Source organism: Ornithorhynchus anatinus, chromosome 12 (assembly GCF_004115215.2).
Source record: "Ornithorhynchus anatinus isolate Pmale09 chromosome 12, mOrnAna1.pri.v4, whole genome shotgun sequence".
Classification (NCBI taxonomy): Eukaryota; Metazoa; Chordata; class Mammalia; order Monotremata; family Ornithorhynchidae; genus Ornithorhynchus; species Ornithorhynchus anatinus.
Genome location: NC_041739.1, coordinates 18,436,969 through 18,451,689, shown reverse-complemented (window position 1 = coordinate 18,451,689; position 14,721 = coordinate 18,436,969). Strand labels below are relative to the sequence as shown.

The window sequence follows — 14,721 nt, the reverse complement described above, 5'->3', positions numbered from 1 at the left end:
GAATGGGGTTCAAACAATTCCCTGCTGATTTCCTATGCATTTCTTCTTTGGTTTCTCAGGCAACCAGTGCTTGAGGGGGAAATCTGAGTCTATTTGCTACTAGCAGGTGGGCCAGGCTTCTCACCTCAATTTTCTGCTAGCAGTAATTGGGTGATGATTGTAAATCGTGGTATTTAGGTGCTTACTATGTGCCAAACCCTGGGGTAAAATATCTGACCATCAAGTCAGATGCAAACCGGATCATCAGGTGGCAAAGATGGCTTGGCGGGAGGGAGTGACAGACAGAGGCAGAGCCAAGTATACTTGGCAGGTAAAATTGTTTCTGAAAGTGGTCCCCACAATGGCCTGAAAAAAAATGTTGTAAAACGGCTAAATCTCTCAGGACTTGAGGTCTCTGATTGGCATGGTACAGTAAAAGTCTGGATCTGCACACTCGCCTGCTGTGTGACTTTTGGGGTAGTCACTGAACCTTGTTTTTCCTCCCTGCAAATGGGAATAATAAAATCAGCCTTTTCCGACTTCACTGGGTTGTTTGCAGGACAGAAATGATCTGAGGTGCGAGTAATTTGGAAATTGAAGTGCTCTGTAACATCAAGGCCCTCTTCTTCTTGAGAAGCTGCATGGCTTAGTGAAAGGGAAGCGTGGCTTAGTGGAAAGAGCACAGGCTTGGGAATCAGAGGATGTGGGTTCTAATCCTTACCCCGTCACTTGTCTGCTTCATGACCTTAGACAAGTCACTTACCTTCTCTGTGCCTCAGTTCCCTCATCTGTAAAATGGGGATTAAGACTGTGACCACCACGTGGGGCAACCTGATTACCTTGTATCTACCTCAGAGCTTAGAATAGTGCTTGGCACATAGTAACTGCTTAACAAATACCATAATAATAATAAAATTAATAACAGTGCTTGGCACAGGGTAAGTGCTTAACAAATATTATTATTATCATCCTATGTTAGTGAATGAATGCATGTCCAAGGGACAAGCAATTCATTTATTCATTCAATTGTATTTATTGAGCGCTTACTGTGTACAAAGCACTGTACTAAGTACCTGGGAGAGCATTCATTAATTCTCAGAGCTTATAATGTTGGTATTTGTTAAGCGCTTACTATATGCAGAGCACTGTTCTAAGCGCTGGGGTAGACACAGGGGAATCAGGTCGTCCCACGTGGGGCTCACAGTCTTCATCCCCATTTTACAGATGAGGGAACTGAGGCACCGAGAAGTGAAGTGACTTGCCCACAGTCACACAGCTGACCAGTGGCAGAGCTGGGATTCGAACTCATGACCTCTGACTCCAAAGCCCGTGCTCTTTCCACTGAGCCACGCTGCTTCTCACCTCAAACCTCATTACCTCAAACTACTTTAACAGCTGAGTTATTCAGATAAATAAAACAGCACATGAGAAAAGATCTAATCTTGAATGGTGAAAAATATTGGTGTTATAGGAATATGAAAATAATGAAAACATATCCATAAATCCCCTCTTTCCTGAGTATTTCAAAGGGTTTTTATAATTATTTTTGACTTGAAAACAGAATTTACCCATTTTAGGCTCAGTTCCTACTAGCAAAACAATTTGGGGATTAATCCAAATGAATGAAAAGGAAGTAATGAACCATCCTAGCAATTGATACTATCTTAACCATTTTGTGATGTGACCCAAAAATGTCTCTAAAATGCTAATCAACAACTCATTTTGAAATAATTCACAATCTTTGAGTGGTTCTTGTCCTTTCTAGAAGGTATCTCCTTTGGTCAAACTAAAGTTTACCAGATCCCAGACATGAGTTATGGAACTAGAATGGACTGCGCCTTTTGTACTGGGCTTTATCAGTTGTATTTTTCAAACTACAATTTCCCATTTTTAATCTAAATCCATCATCTCCAGGGATGATTTTCTCTTCCTTCAATATGGTGCTTTTAATTATTGTTTTCATGTAGATCTTTCCCACTAGTACCAAGGGATTTGGGGGTGGGTTGACATAGGTCACATTTAGTTCATTTAATTTAGATAATTATTTAATGAATAATAGGTGAGGATGAAAAATCAAAGATCTGGGATCTTCCTGACTGTTCCCCCCTACTTAATGGGCCAGGTGCCTTACTACTGAATCCTGACCATTTTGTGGAAAATTGAAAGGTTGTAAAACATTTAGAAAACATTCAACATCTACCTAACACTACCCAGACAAAATGGACATCTTGTAAGGTTACATGATAATACTTTCTAAGACATCCTTAACTATTTCATTTTGTGACTCCCACATATGAAATACCTCTAAAGAACAAAAATGAACTATTATCTGTACCCAAAAGACTACTGAATCAAATTTCCAAATCTTAGTGATTACTAAGATGCTGAAATCAGATTGGCTTATGAATATCTTGCTACAATATCATATTTTTACCTACCTTTTTCAGCATACACTTTTGATTTCTCAAACTGCTCCATTAGGGTATCAGCAAGAAGGAGCAAGATGTCACTTTTCATTGTTGATCATGGCTTGTTTGTGGCTTTTATAGAAAAGAGGGGTGGTGACTGCTTATCCCGGGGCCATTTAAATGCTTGGGTTGCTATGCTTTGCCATTTTAAATCACATGTTCCGGGAGCTAAAGTAGAAAATTATGGCTAGGTGAGTTGTGGGTCATAATAATAGGACAGCACCATTATGCAGGAAAAGAAATTTATTGATCATCAAACTTGAGCTTGATGATTCAGTTTTTAAATGTGCATTCTCCTTTACATCATAGAAATGTGCCAAAATCATAATTTCCCAATCCAGGCTAGAGATCCATTCGTTGGGCTAACCAGTGGCTCTGAATTGTTGATGATATTGTTTAGAAATTCCAATGAAGTGCAATTCAGTATTTTGGGCAGACAGACTAGGGCTTGGGAAGCAATTTCCCAGTCAGCCCCATAGGCAAAACTGCAAATATGGGGAGATTATCTGTGACAAAATCACATTTTCAATGGGATTTCAGTAATAATACAAGGTGCTCAGATAATTTTAATTGAAAAATTTGATCCATCTGCGACAGTGACCAATGTGTTGGAATTTACTTTTATGACTTTGACAGTTTAGAAGAGAGCCCTCCTCAGGAGCACTGCAATTCTGGATGCCAGAGAATGTGATCATTTATATGTTTTTAAAAACGGGTGATGGACAAACATGGTTAAGTGAAGCTCAGTATAGAAACCTAGTAAAAGTTAAAAAGTTGTCACAGCATTATTAATGTCCTACCATATCATCGCTTTCTCTGCTGAAGAGAAAATGAAGTGTGCTGGGTAAATTTCACAATAACTTTATCATTGTAAGAATAATTAATGCCCCATCTCTGTTATATTACTGTCATTCATTCATTCAGTCATATTTATTAAGTGCTTATTGTGTGCAGGAAACTGTACTAAGCACTTGGGAAAGTACAGTATAGCAATAAACTAACAATCCCTGCCCCTTTTTTAAAAGCAGTATCTCATCAGTTATCTCGATTTATCCTCACAATCTCGATGTAAATAGGGGGAGGTGGGATTATGTCCATTTTACAGATGAGGAAAATGAGGCCAAGAGAATCTACGTAAATTGTTCAAGGTTATCCAGGAGGGCAGGTGCACGGCAAGAAACAGAAGGCAGGTTTCCTGTCTCCCACTCCTGTATTCTTTCTCCTACACCATTCTAAATGCCTCATCAAAATATAATAAATGTACTTTTATAATTATTTCAAATATATTTTAAAAACTCAGAGGTGGCACTAAGCTAAATTCCTATGAACAGCAAAATGACAAATCTGCCCCTGGGGGAAGTTGCTTTCCTTTAGGGCAGGTTAGAGCTAGAAGGGACTATCCTAGTAGTTTATTTTGTCAGATGTAGGATTGTTAGTCTAAAAAAAAAAAACAAAACAAGAAGAAAAGTAAATAATGCATCCAATATTCCATTAAAAAGTATTTGCAATCAAGTTGAATCCATGTTGGGCCGACAAGATTTTAGCAACAGTCACCTTGTAGATGTTAATGGGTCATTTTCCTGGAAACAGGTAGGTTGTTTTAAATTGGGGGGAAAAAAATAACACATCAGAGAATATAATATCAAGAAAATCTGCACTAAAGGACTTGATCAACTAAACCTGCCGAGGTATTTCCATTTTAGCACGGATGGCTTTGAGGAATTGAGAACGATGAAAAAAAGAGTTGTGAACACAGCCATCTGCTGGCGTTGAGGAGGAATGAATGCAAGGGAAAAGCCATTTATTCTATCAGGAAATCATAGAATAAATACTCCGCCCAGAATTCCAGCTCCTGGGAATCCTCCCTCTCCCAACTGCTTCCAGGTAGGGCTCAGTCGAGATGGAAAAATTGTCCGTGCTGGCTTCAGGAATTTTACCCAGAGAAGGAGTCACTACAATCTCCTTCTACAGTGCTTGGCACACAGTAAGCGCTTAACAGATACCGTCATTGTTATTATTGTGAGCCCGTTGGGAAGGGATGGACTCTATTTGTTGCCGATTTGTACTTTCCAAGCGCTTAGTACAGTGCTCTGAACCCAGTAAGCGCTCAATAAATAAGATTGAATAAATGATTCAGCACCAAGTAGGTCTTCAAAACCCAAGTCCCCTGTGGACCAATAGGCCTCAAATTAATATTATTGTTAATTGGATTTATTGAGCGCTTACTGTGTGCAAAGCGCTGGACTAAGCGCTTGGGAGAGTACAGTATAACATCAAACACATTCTCTGTCCACAAGGAGCTCACAGCCTAGAGGGGCAGATAGACATTAATATGAATAAATAGATAAATCAGGGATTGTCTCTGTTGCCGAATTGTACATTCCAAGTGCTTAGTACAGTGCTCTGCACATTCAATAAATACCATTGAATGAATGAATGAATCAATAAATTCCAGATATATCTTCAGGTGTATACCTATGCGCCATGGGGAAGGCAGAGAGGATGAATGAAGAAGCAATTATGAAGGGCGAGAAAGGGAATGGGAGAAGAGGAGAAGGCGGCTCAGTCAGGGAAGGCTTCCTGGAGGAGATGTGCCTTCAATAAGGCTTTGAAGTGTGGGACAGCAATTATCTGTCTGATATGAGGAGAGAAGGCATTCCGGGCCAGAGGTAAGCTGAGGGCAGCGAGACAGACGAGATCGAAGTACAGTGAGAAAGCACCAGAGGAACGTAGTGTACGCCCTGGGTTGGAGGAGGAGAGTAATGAGGTGAGGTAGGATGTGTCCCACTATATAATAATAATTATGGTATTTGTTAAGCGCTTACTACGTGCCAGGTTTACCCAACATCTCTCCACATTCTGGAAGGGAAGCTGGCTCCGTAGGTGACATAATTAGGACAGAATTCACGTGGTGCTTGTGAAGCTGGATGAATGGACTAGGGCCGTTGTGTGTAAAGGTGGGAGCTGGGGACAAGAGTATTCAATTTGTCATGTGGAAGATGGTTTAGGGTTTGCACTTGGGTGGTGTGGGTGGGGAAGGACAGAACAGGGCAATTTAAGACAGGCAAGACGGGAGTCGGGACCTAAGCATCTCGTCCAAATTTGTCCCATTTTTCTTCATTGATTTTTTTAGTTTAAGGCAACTTGTTTTCTCTCAGTGGTTTGGAGCTGATTGGATCTTGGGCCCAGCTTTGCCAGAATTTGATCAGCGAGGGAAGAGAGTTATTCTTTCCTTGTTGCAGGCCTGGGGGTGACACAGAGAGCCTGGTTCTGGCCACCAACCCCACCCGACCCTCCGAGTTGCCATGCGAGCTGCAGCTGTAGAGCCATTCCTGTGATGACCCGAGGTGACAGTGGTCACAACTGATGGGATGCAATGCTTCTGACCTGGGGACCCACCCGCTGGCTATTACTGGGGCGTTGGGCTTTGGGCTTCAACATCCCCCTCCTATCCTGTCACTTTTCCAGCAGGTCTGGGGAAGGAGGAAGGGTCTCAGGGGAGGGACAGAGAGTATTTCCAGGAGTACGCAAGTGGATGCAGAAAAAGTGTGGATGTGTAGGCTTCTTTGTGCCCTTTCTTCTTCATTGCACCTGGGACACCTGACGAGGATGTTGAGTGTGTGTCGGACCTCAGATTTCCGGTGTCCCAACACCTCTCCTGGTTCCTCCTCCCTGAGGGGGACAATATTGTCCAGGCAGAGGCAGAATTGGAAAGAAGACAGTGATGAGCCCAGAGTAGCTGCAGCAGTATTTAAGTAGCATCAGAAGGGGTAGGAAAGATGGGGTAGGATAGAGGGTACTGCCAGAACACTTAAATTCTGGCCGGGGCTTGCTGGGCCAGCCGTCCTGGTTCATTGGAGCTGTTGGGTTTGTTGACGATGGATGGGCCTTATGTCCTAGGGCTGTGGTCCAGTTGGTCCCCATTCACAAATGATGCAATGCTAACATTTATTATGAATTCTAGAAATCGGCTCCGTTCTCAGTGTTTGTATTTGGTTGTTTGTTTTTCAATTTAAATTGGATTATAGGATCAGTTCCTTTATTGTTTCCCCGGGCACAGAACTTCCATTTGCATTGATGGGAATGCTACTCTTCACAAAGGAGAAATGTGTCAAGGAATCTGGGCCCTATAAAGCAGATAACTCAAAAAGGGTGTGACCTTTGTTTCTAGATTTGTATTATGAGTAAGCTTAAAGATACAACCAGAAATCTAATCATTTAGCACATCCTGGAGGAGGATTACTGCTGAGTGATCATAACATTCCTGTTACATCTTGCTTGCTTTTTAATAGTGGAATTTTGGGGTTTTTTAAAAAATCTGAATATTTGCTACACTCAATTACTTTTTTATGGCTAGAACATAGTGAAAGGGATGAGTTCTCGTGGCTAATTTATTCTGTAAACAATGCTTTCTTTCTTCTAAAACACCAGAGGGAGCAAGCTAACTGTAGCATCTGTGCAAGGATTTCAGAGCCATAGTTTTGATGGAAAAGAAACCCACATTATGCGGGCAAGTCACTTAACTTCTCTGTGCCTCATTTACCTCATCTGTAAAATGGGGGTTAACAATAATAATAATAATAATAATGTTGGTATTTGTTAAGCGCTTACTATGTGCTGAGCACTGTTCTAAGCACTGGGGTAGATACAGGGTAATCAGGTTGTCCCATGTGAGGCTTTGTCCCATGTGAGGCTCACGGTCTTCACCCCCATTTTACAGATGAGGTAACTGAGGCCCAGAGAAGTGAAGTGACTTGCCCAAAGTCACTCAGCTGACAAGTGGCAGAGCCGGGATTAGAACCCATGACCTCTGACTCCCAAGTCTGCACTCTTTCCACTGAACCACGCTGTGAGCCCCATGTGGGACAAGCTGGTTACCCTGTTGTATCTACCCCAGCACTAAAAACAGTGGTCTGCACATAGTAAGTGCTTAACAAATACCAACATTATTATTAGTATTACAGTTCAGCCTGCCCACGCTGTCCTCGTCTTGGTCACAGCTCTGAATCCATTTTGAACATCAGATCATAATAACCGTGTCATCGTTAAGCGCTTGCTCTGTACCAGCGTCTTGCCAAATTCTGGGTAAGTGCAGGATTATTAGCCCAAACACCATCAATCGTCTTTAATAATAATGTTGGTATTTGTTAAGCGTTTACTATGTGCCGAGCACTGTTCTAAGCGCTGGGGTAGATACAGGGTAATCAGGTTGTCCCACATGAGGCTCACAGTCTTCATCCCCATTTTCCAGATGAGGTAACTGAGGCACAGAGAAGTGAAGTGACTTGCCCACAGTCACACAGCTGACAGGTGGCGGAGCCGGCATTAGAACCCATGACCTCTGGCTCCCAAGCCCATGCTCTTTCCACTGAGCCACGCCACTGACTGCCAAATATGTGCAGAGGTCCGTACTAAGTGCTTGGGAGAGTACGTGACAAGAGAGTTGGTAGACATGTTCCCTGCACAGAAGACAGTCTATTCTACATTTCGATCATAGTCTAAGGGGAGGGAAAACAGGTTTCTTATCGCCATTTCACATACGAGGAAACTGAGGTCCAGAGAGGTTTAGTGACTTGCCCAAGGTTCTCAGCAGGCAGAAGGCACAGCCGAGGTCTCCTGACTTCTGTGCCCTTCCCGCTGGGGGACACTGTTCCTCGGCAAGATTGAAGCAAGAAACGCTGACCTCAACTTTAAAAGGTGAATTCGGTAGTAGTTTAAAAAGGTCTTACAAGAGAAGCACTGTCAAATCTTGGAAGGCATAGAAGTCGCGAGGAGGCACGAGAAGCAGCGTGGCTCAGTGGAAAGAGTCTGGGTTTAGGAGTCAGAGGTCATGGGTTCTAATCCCGGCTCCGCCACCTGTCAGCTGGGTGACTTTGGGCAAGTCACTTCACTTCTCGGTGCCTCCGTTACCTCATCTGTAAAATGTGGGTGAAGACTGTGAGCCTCAGGTGGAACAACCTGATTACCCTATATCTACCCCAGCGCTTAGAACAGTGCTCTGCACATAGTAAGCGCTTAACAAATACCAACATTATTATTAGTATTAAGTATGATTCCGGGAATGCAAATGGAATTCAGTAGTTGTTAACACCAGTGTTCTTTGCCAAACAGAAATGGGGAAGCAAAGAAACTAGGAGGGTGAAAAATTGTTGGGAAGAGGAAGGAAAAGTGGTAAAGGCAATGTCTCATAGAATCAAGCCACCAGTGCCAAAGCAGTGTGGCTTAGTGGATAGAGCATGGGCCTGGTAGTCAGAAGGGCCTGAGTTCTAATCCCGGCTCCACCACTTGTCTGCTGTGTGACCTTGGTCAAATCACTTTACATCTCTGCGTCTGTTACCTCATCTGTAAAATGGGGGTGAAGGCTGTGAGCCCTATGTGGGAAAGGGACTCTGTCCAACCTGATTAACTTGTATCTACTCCAGTGCATAGAACAGTGCTTGGCACACAGTAAGCGGTTAACAAGTACCATAATAATTATTATTATTATTTCTACAACATGAAATATCTACACTGGTCAGTGACAACAGAGTGGAGGGTAGAGAGAATTCCCACACAGAGAAATTAGGAGATACCAACTTCTGCAAGTTCCTTTTAAGGGATCCTCCTGTTGGAACCCATTCTTCAGGGCTAGAGGGGCAAATCGACTATGTGTGTGGTTACGAAGGTGCAGAGATGAAGCCCAACCCCACTATGGCAAAACAATGGGTGGATTAAAAATTGGTCACCATTTTGCTGTGAGCAAGACCTTGAGCATTGTTCCTCACTGTGTGATTACGTCTGGTGCGTGCGTGAGTGCAGGAAGGGGAGGAAAAAGTGCCCGCTCTTTATTCTGCGTAATCTGCACGGTGCATAGGGCAGGGTAATGGACACGGTATAAATCACTGGTGATTTGACCTTGGGCTGCTGAAAGTCATTGTTTGGTCTAATCATTGACCACATTCAGAAGCAGCATGTCATGGTGGATAGAGCACAGCCTGAGAGTCAGAAGGTCATGGGTTCTAATCCTGGCTCTGCCACTAGTCTGCTGTGTGACCTTGGGCAAGTGACTTCACTTCTCTGGGCCTCAGTTCCCTCATCTGTAAAAGTGGGGATTCAGACTGTGAGCCCCACAAGGAACAGGGACTGTGTCCAACCCGATTTGCTTGTATCCACCTCAGCACTTAGGACAGTGCCTGGCACACAATAAGCGCTTAACAAATACCATATTATTATTATTATATTTCTAGCTCTAGTTAATGCAGGGGATTTTTGTGCGTGATTTGCCCCAGAGTTACCACTGTTAAACAGTTAAATATCAGCTTCCAGTCGAGACTGGCTAAGATCTCTCATTGGCTCAGTCAGTGGGTGGATTCCACTTGTCATTTTAGCTCCCCGGCCCCCATCTCGTAGGTGGGCTCTGTTTGAAATAACCCCGTGGCAGCTAGCAGGATAGGAAAACATTACAATTTCGGGTGGAAGAGGGGAAGGACTCCATTAATGTTTAACTGGACGAGCCACCTGGCTTGGATAATTGTAAATCCTGACCCAACATGACAATCTCTCCACAGATCACCTGACAAAGTTCAAAGAACCCGTGTTCTATCAGAGATTGTTTGTTCGAACGCTTTGCGCAACAGACAATTTTTGGAACGCATCCATCTACTCATGCTGGGAAGAACAAAAGTATTGATTGACCATTATTTCTACGACCTTGCTCAGACGTGCAGAACAGGGCGAGTAGTTTGGGACTATTGCCGCATCGTAGCCAGACGATTTTCCACCTTCAAAATGGGCAAAATGGGTTTTAACGCCGGTAATGTGTCTTTGTGAATCTTTCATTCAGACAATGGCAGTGGAATACCTAGCCTAAAAAGCTATCATTTGAACCAACTGGATTATCACAATTAAGATTACATCAATTGTGTAACAATTCCAGTCCTTGAGGGCATGTCTTGGTCAACAGAGATTCTACAGGACTCACCACCAGTGGACACAGAGATGGTTTTGGATTTTGGTTGTGTCTCCTCTTGCTATTGATCCTGGGGCAACCGGAAAAAGTAACAGCCCTAGGTGAACCGTAGACCACGAATGGCCCTTGGAATTGTGTAAGAATGCCAATTTCAGTGTGAGAAATGGGATACATCATCAACTATTTACTAAATGCTTAGTGTTTATTAAACATGACCTGTGCCCTTGATGGCAGAAATGGGGTGTTGGTGTTAGCTCGTCAAATGTTTTTGTTTCCCATTTGTTTTTTAAAAAGGAGATCGTTCAGAAGCTAAATGTTTTTGCAAAAACATCTAGCCTGTTTTTTTTCTTCATGGTACCTATTAAACACTTGCTATGTGTCAAAAACACTGTTCTAAGCACAGGGGTAGATTCGCGTTAATCAGGTCGACACAGTCCCTGTCCCACCTGGGGCTCACAGTAGGAGGGAGAACATGAATTCATTCATTCAATCGTATTTATTGAGCACTTACTGTGTACAGAGCACTGTACTTAGGGCTTGGGAAGTATTGAATCCCCATTTTGCAGTTGAGTAAATTTAGGCAAAGAGGATTTAAACAACAGCAGGCAAGTTGTTAACACAACATCTCCAAGGAAGTGCTAGGATTGTGCAGTGGAGTTTTTCTGATTCAGGTGGCTGAAATCATGAGTAGCTAGTGATAACTTCACTGTGATAAACAGTAGCTACCTTGCTGTTGCTTGTACATAAATTCATTAATTTGGGCTGTGGCTAGGGTAGTCCTGTCAGAATTAAGGAAAAGTCTAAATTGTAAGATTATTTTAAGAAATGTGCTTATAAAGCAATCACCGGTATTTGAGAGCTTTTGTGTGCAGGGCCCTGTAAGAAGCACTTGGAAGAATATAATAAAGTAGACGTGTCCATTCTCTTTAGGAGCTAACAATCTAGGGAAATTTAGGTGTGTGTGTTTCTTGGTATTTGGATATGCTAAATTTAGGCCTAACTTCCTGGTCTTTTTCTCTGATTATGTCTTCAAATTTTCCTTTTGCAGCTGGAAATTCATAAATATCCTGCATTTTTCTTCCATGTTGACTCCGTATATCTGTTGCTTATCTCCTAAAGCTTTATTAGTCTTGCTATTTGTCCAGTGGGTAGAACACTGCTCTGAGAATCAAGAGACCTTGGTCTTGTTCCAGTTCTGTCCCTAGCTAATAACGATAATAATAATGTGGCATTTGTTTAGCACTTACTACGTGCCAAGCACTGGAGAAGATACAAGTTAGCCAGGTCCCATATGGGACTCTCAATCTAAGTAGCAGGGTGAACAAGTATTGAATGCCTATTTTGTAGATGAGGGAACTGAGACACAGAGAAGTTAAGTCATTTGCCCAAGGTCACACAGCGGGGAAGTAGAGCCAGGATTAGAGAACCAGCATGATTTAGTGGAAAGAGCACAGACTTGGGGAGTCAGAGAACGTGAGTTCTAATCCCATCTCTGCCACTTGTTTGCCTCGTGACTTTGGGCAAGCCACTTAATTTCTCTGGGTCTCAGTTACCTCATCTGTCAAATGGGGATGAAGACCGTGAGCCCCACGTGGGACAACCTGCTGACCTTGCATCTACCCCAGAGCTTAGAACAGTGCCTGGCACATAGAAAGTGCTTAACAAATACCGTAATTATTATTATTATTAGAACCAGATCCTCTGACTCCCAGGCCCGGGATCTTTTCAGGAGGCCATACTGTTTCCCAACACAAATATGGGCAAAGGCTTCACATGCAGCGTGGCTCAGTGGAAAGAGCCCGGGCATGGGAGTCAGAGGTCATGGGTTCGAATCCCGGCTCTGCCACTTGTCAGCTGTGTGACTGTGGGCAAGTCACTTTACTTCTCTGTGCCTCAGTTACCTCATCTGGAAAATGGGGATTAAGACTGGGAGCCTCACGTGGGACGACCCGATTACCCTGTATCTACCCCAGCGCTTAGAACAGTGCTCGGCACATAGTAAGCGCTTAACAAATACCAACATTATTATTATTATTCACATGTATTTGGCAATGAGCTGCACCCCTGCCCACTTACTTACTCACTGTCCTTCATGCCCAGCAAGAACATGACTGCCAGGAGGAGTGAGTGACAACGGCATGGCAAAAGCTGATAATATTGTAATTCCTCCACAAACGTTCTTAAGTCTCAGAACTGAGCCTCATTTATTATACCTTCCTAATGGTAGACTCCGTAATCATCACTGTATTCCACACTGAGAAAATGCCAAGAGATTTCATAGCTCAAAAAGCCAGATTAGATTTCTGACCGAGACAACCATAAAGGTATCTTCCTGCATTCCAGCATGGCCCCAGTTAGAATCTAGAAAAGATGAAGAACTTGCCAGGAATGATTCTCGAGCCAGAACAACTCCACACTACAAAAGATCCCTCACTGCTCACAGTTATCACATAAAAAAGATAGAGTGGCAATTTTTTCCGGAGGTTACTTCTAAGCTATGTGAATATTTTGATGGCACAAAATTATGTTTTCATTAGGTTTTTTGAGAGATGACTTTTTTTAAAAATGAATCACTGACTTGGCAGAAAGGAGGTTATTCTCTATAATGGGTCATGGTGAAGTGAATAGTAGCCTGATGGAGTGATTATGCTTCCCCAAACTTCTAACCTAAACCTAGGAAAGGCCTTATGGACTGGGGGAATCTAGGAGGATGTTTTCCATCATCTTTCCATCAGTACGGTAAAGGCCATGCCAACATAGTAGGAATGGCCTGAAAAATATCAGAGTGAATGATTTCAAACACTCCTTAATAAATAACTATAGTATTCATTAGGCACTTACTATGTGCCAGGCACTGTTCTAAGTGCTGGGGGGGAATAAAAGCAAATTGTGTTGGATACAGTCCCTGTCCTACATGGGGCTCACAATCTTAATCCTCATTTTACACATAAGGTAATTGAGGCACAGAGAAGTTAAGTGATTTGCCCAAGGTCACACAGCAGACATGTGGTAGAGCCAGGATTAGATCCCAGATCCTGCTGACTCTCAGTCCTGTGCTCTATCCATTAGGCCATGCTGCTCCTCTCTTGAGAATACAGATCCAATGGGGGAACTTAATGGATAGTTATGAGCTTATTTCTCATTCTCCAGCTTCACTATCAAGTGTGAGAATCCCACATAAACGCTTGTCTTCCTACAGACTCTGGATACCTCCCACCTCTGCCACTTGTCAGCTGTGTGACTGTGGCAAGTCACTTCACTTCTCTGTGCCTCAGTTACCTCATCTGTAAAATGGGTATTTAGATTGTGAGCCTCACATGGGACAACCTGATGACCCTGTATTTACCCCAGCGCTTAGAACTGTGCTCTGCATATAGTAAGCGCTTACAAATACCAACATTGTTAATCCTGCTACATTCTAGAATGTGTAACTCTGTGGGTGAATAGAGCAAAAATAGAAGGAAGTTAGAATTCATTTAGCTATTACAGCGATTTTGGAGGCAATTGTTTTAGTCGAGGTTTGTTACTTGTCATTAACTGGCAAGAACTTAGGTCTACATACCGTTTTCTCTTGTACATCATTTCTTGAGACCAATTTTATTACAACCTGTGACATCTATTGCTCTGATAATTCAAGAAAATCCACCCTGTTAGATATTTTTGGTCGTTTGATCTAGGGGATTCCTTTGGCTAATAGGGTACCTGGTTCTCGTCCAATGACTTATTCATTCATTCATTCAATAGCATTTATTGAGCGCTTACTATGTGCAGAGCACTGTACTAAGCGCTTGGAATGTATAAATCGGCAACAGATAGAGACAGTCCCTGCCCTTCGACGGGTTTACAGTCTAATCGGGGAAGACAGGCAGACAAGAACAATGGCAATAAATAGAGTCAAGGGGAAGAACATCTCATAAAAACAATGGCAAATAAATAGAATCAGGGTGATGTACATCTCATTAAACAAAATAAGTAGGGTGATGAAGATATATACAACTGAGCAGACGAGTACAGTGCTGAGGGGGTGGGACGGGAGAGGGGGTGCCTAGACTCACATCCCACTTTCCTCAATCCGAAGAAACTAAAGAATGACTCCGAAGAATGACTCAAGAAGCAACATGGTCTAGTGGAAAGAGCACCGGTCTGGGAGTCAGAAGGACCCGGATTCTTGTCTGCTGTGTGACCTTGGGCAACTTGCTTAACATCTCTGGGACCCCATTACCTCATCTGTATAATTGGAATTAAGACTGTGAGCCCCATGTGGGACAAGGGCTGTGTGCAATCTGATTAGCTTGTATCTACCCAGCACTTTGTACATTCCCTGGC

General features: G+C 42.9%; 1 protein-coding gene across 3 annotated transcripts in view; it reads right to left on the bottom strand.

The window, feature by feature from the left end:
• ASIC5 (acid sensing ion channel subunit family member 5) overlaps window positions 1–14,721 on the bottom strand; it is a 62,929-nt gene that overhangs the window by 24,894 nt on the left and 23,314 nt on the right. The window contains exon 2 of one of the 3 annotated variants that reach the window (XM_029076515.2): window positions 2,418–2,615. The exons of 1 other annotated variant lie outside the window; for it this stretch is intronic. In XM_029076515.2, the coding sequence (XP_028932348.1) occupies window positions 2,418–2,496 (79 nt within the window). In that variant the 5' untranslated portion in view covers window positions 2,497–2,615. Of the gene's footprint in view, window positions 1–2,417; window positions 2,616–14,721 lie in introns of those variants that run through there. One more of the 3 variants, XM_039913713.1, reaches the window with a different exon arrangement.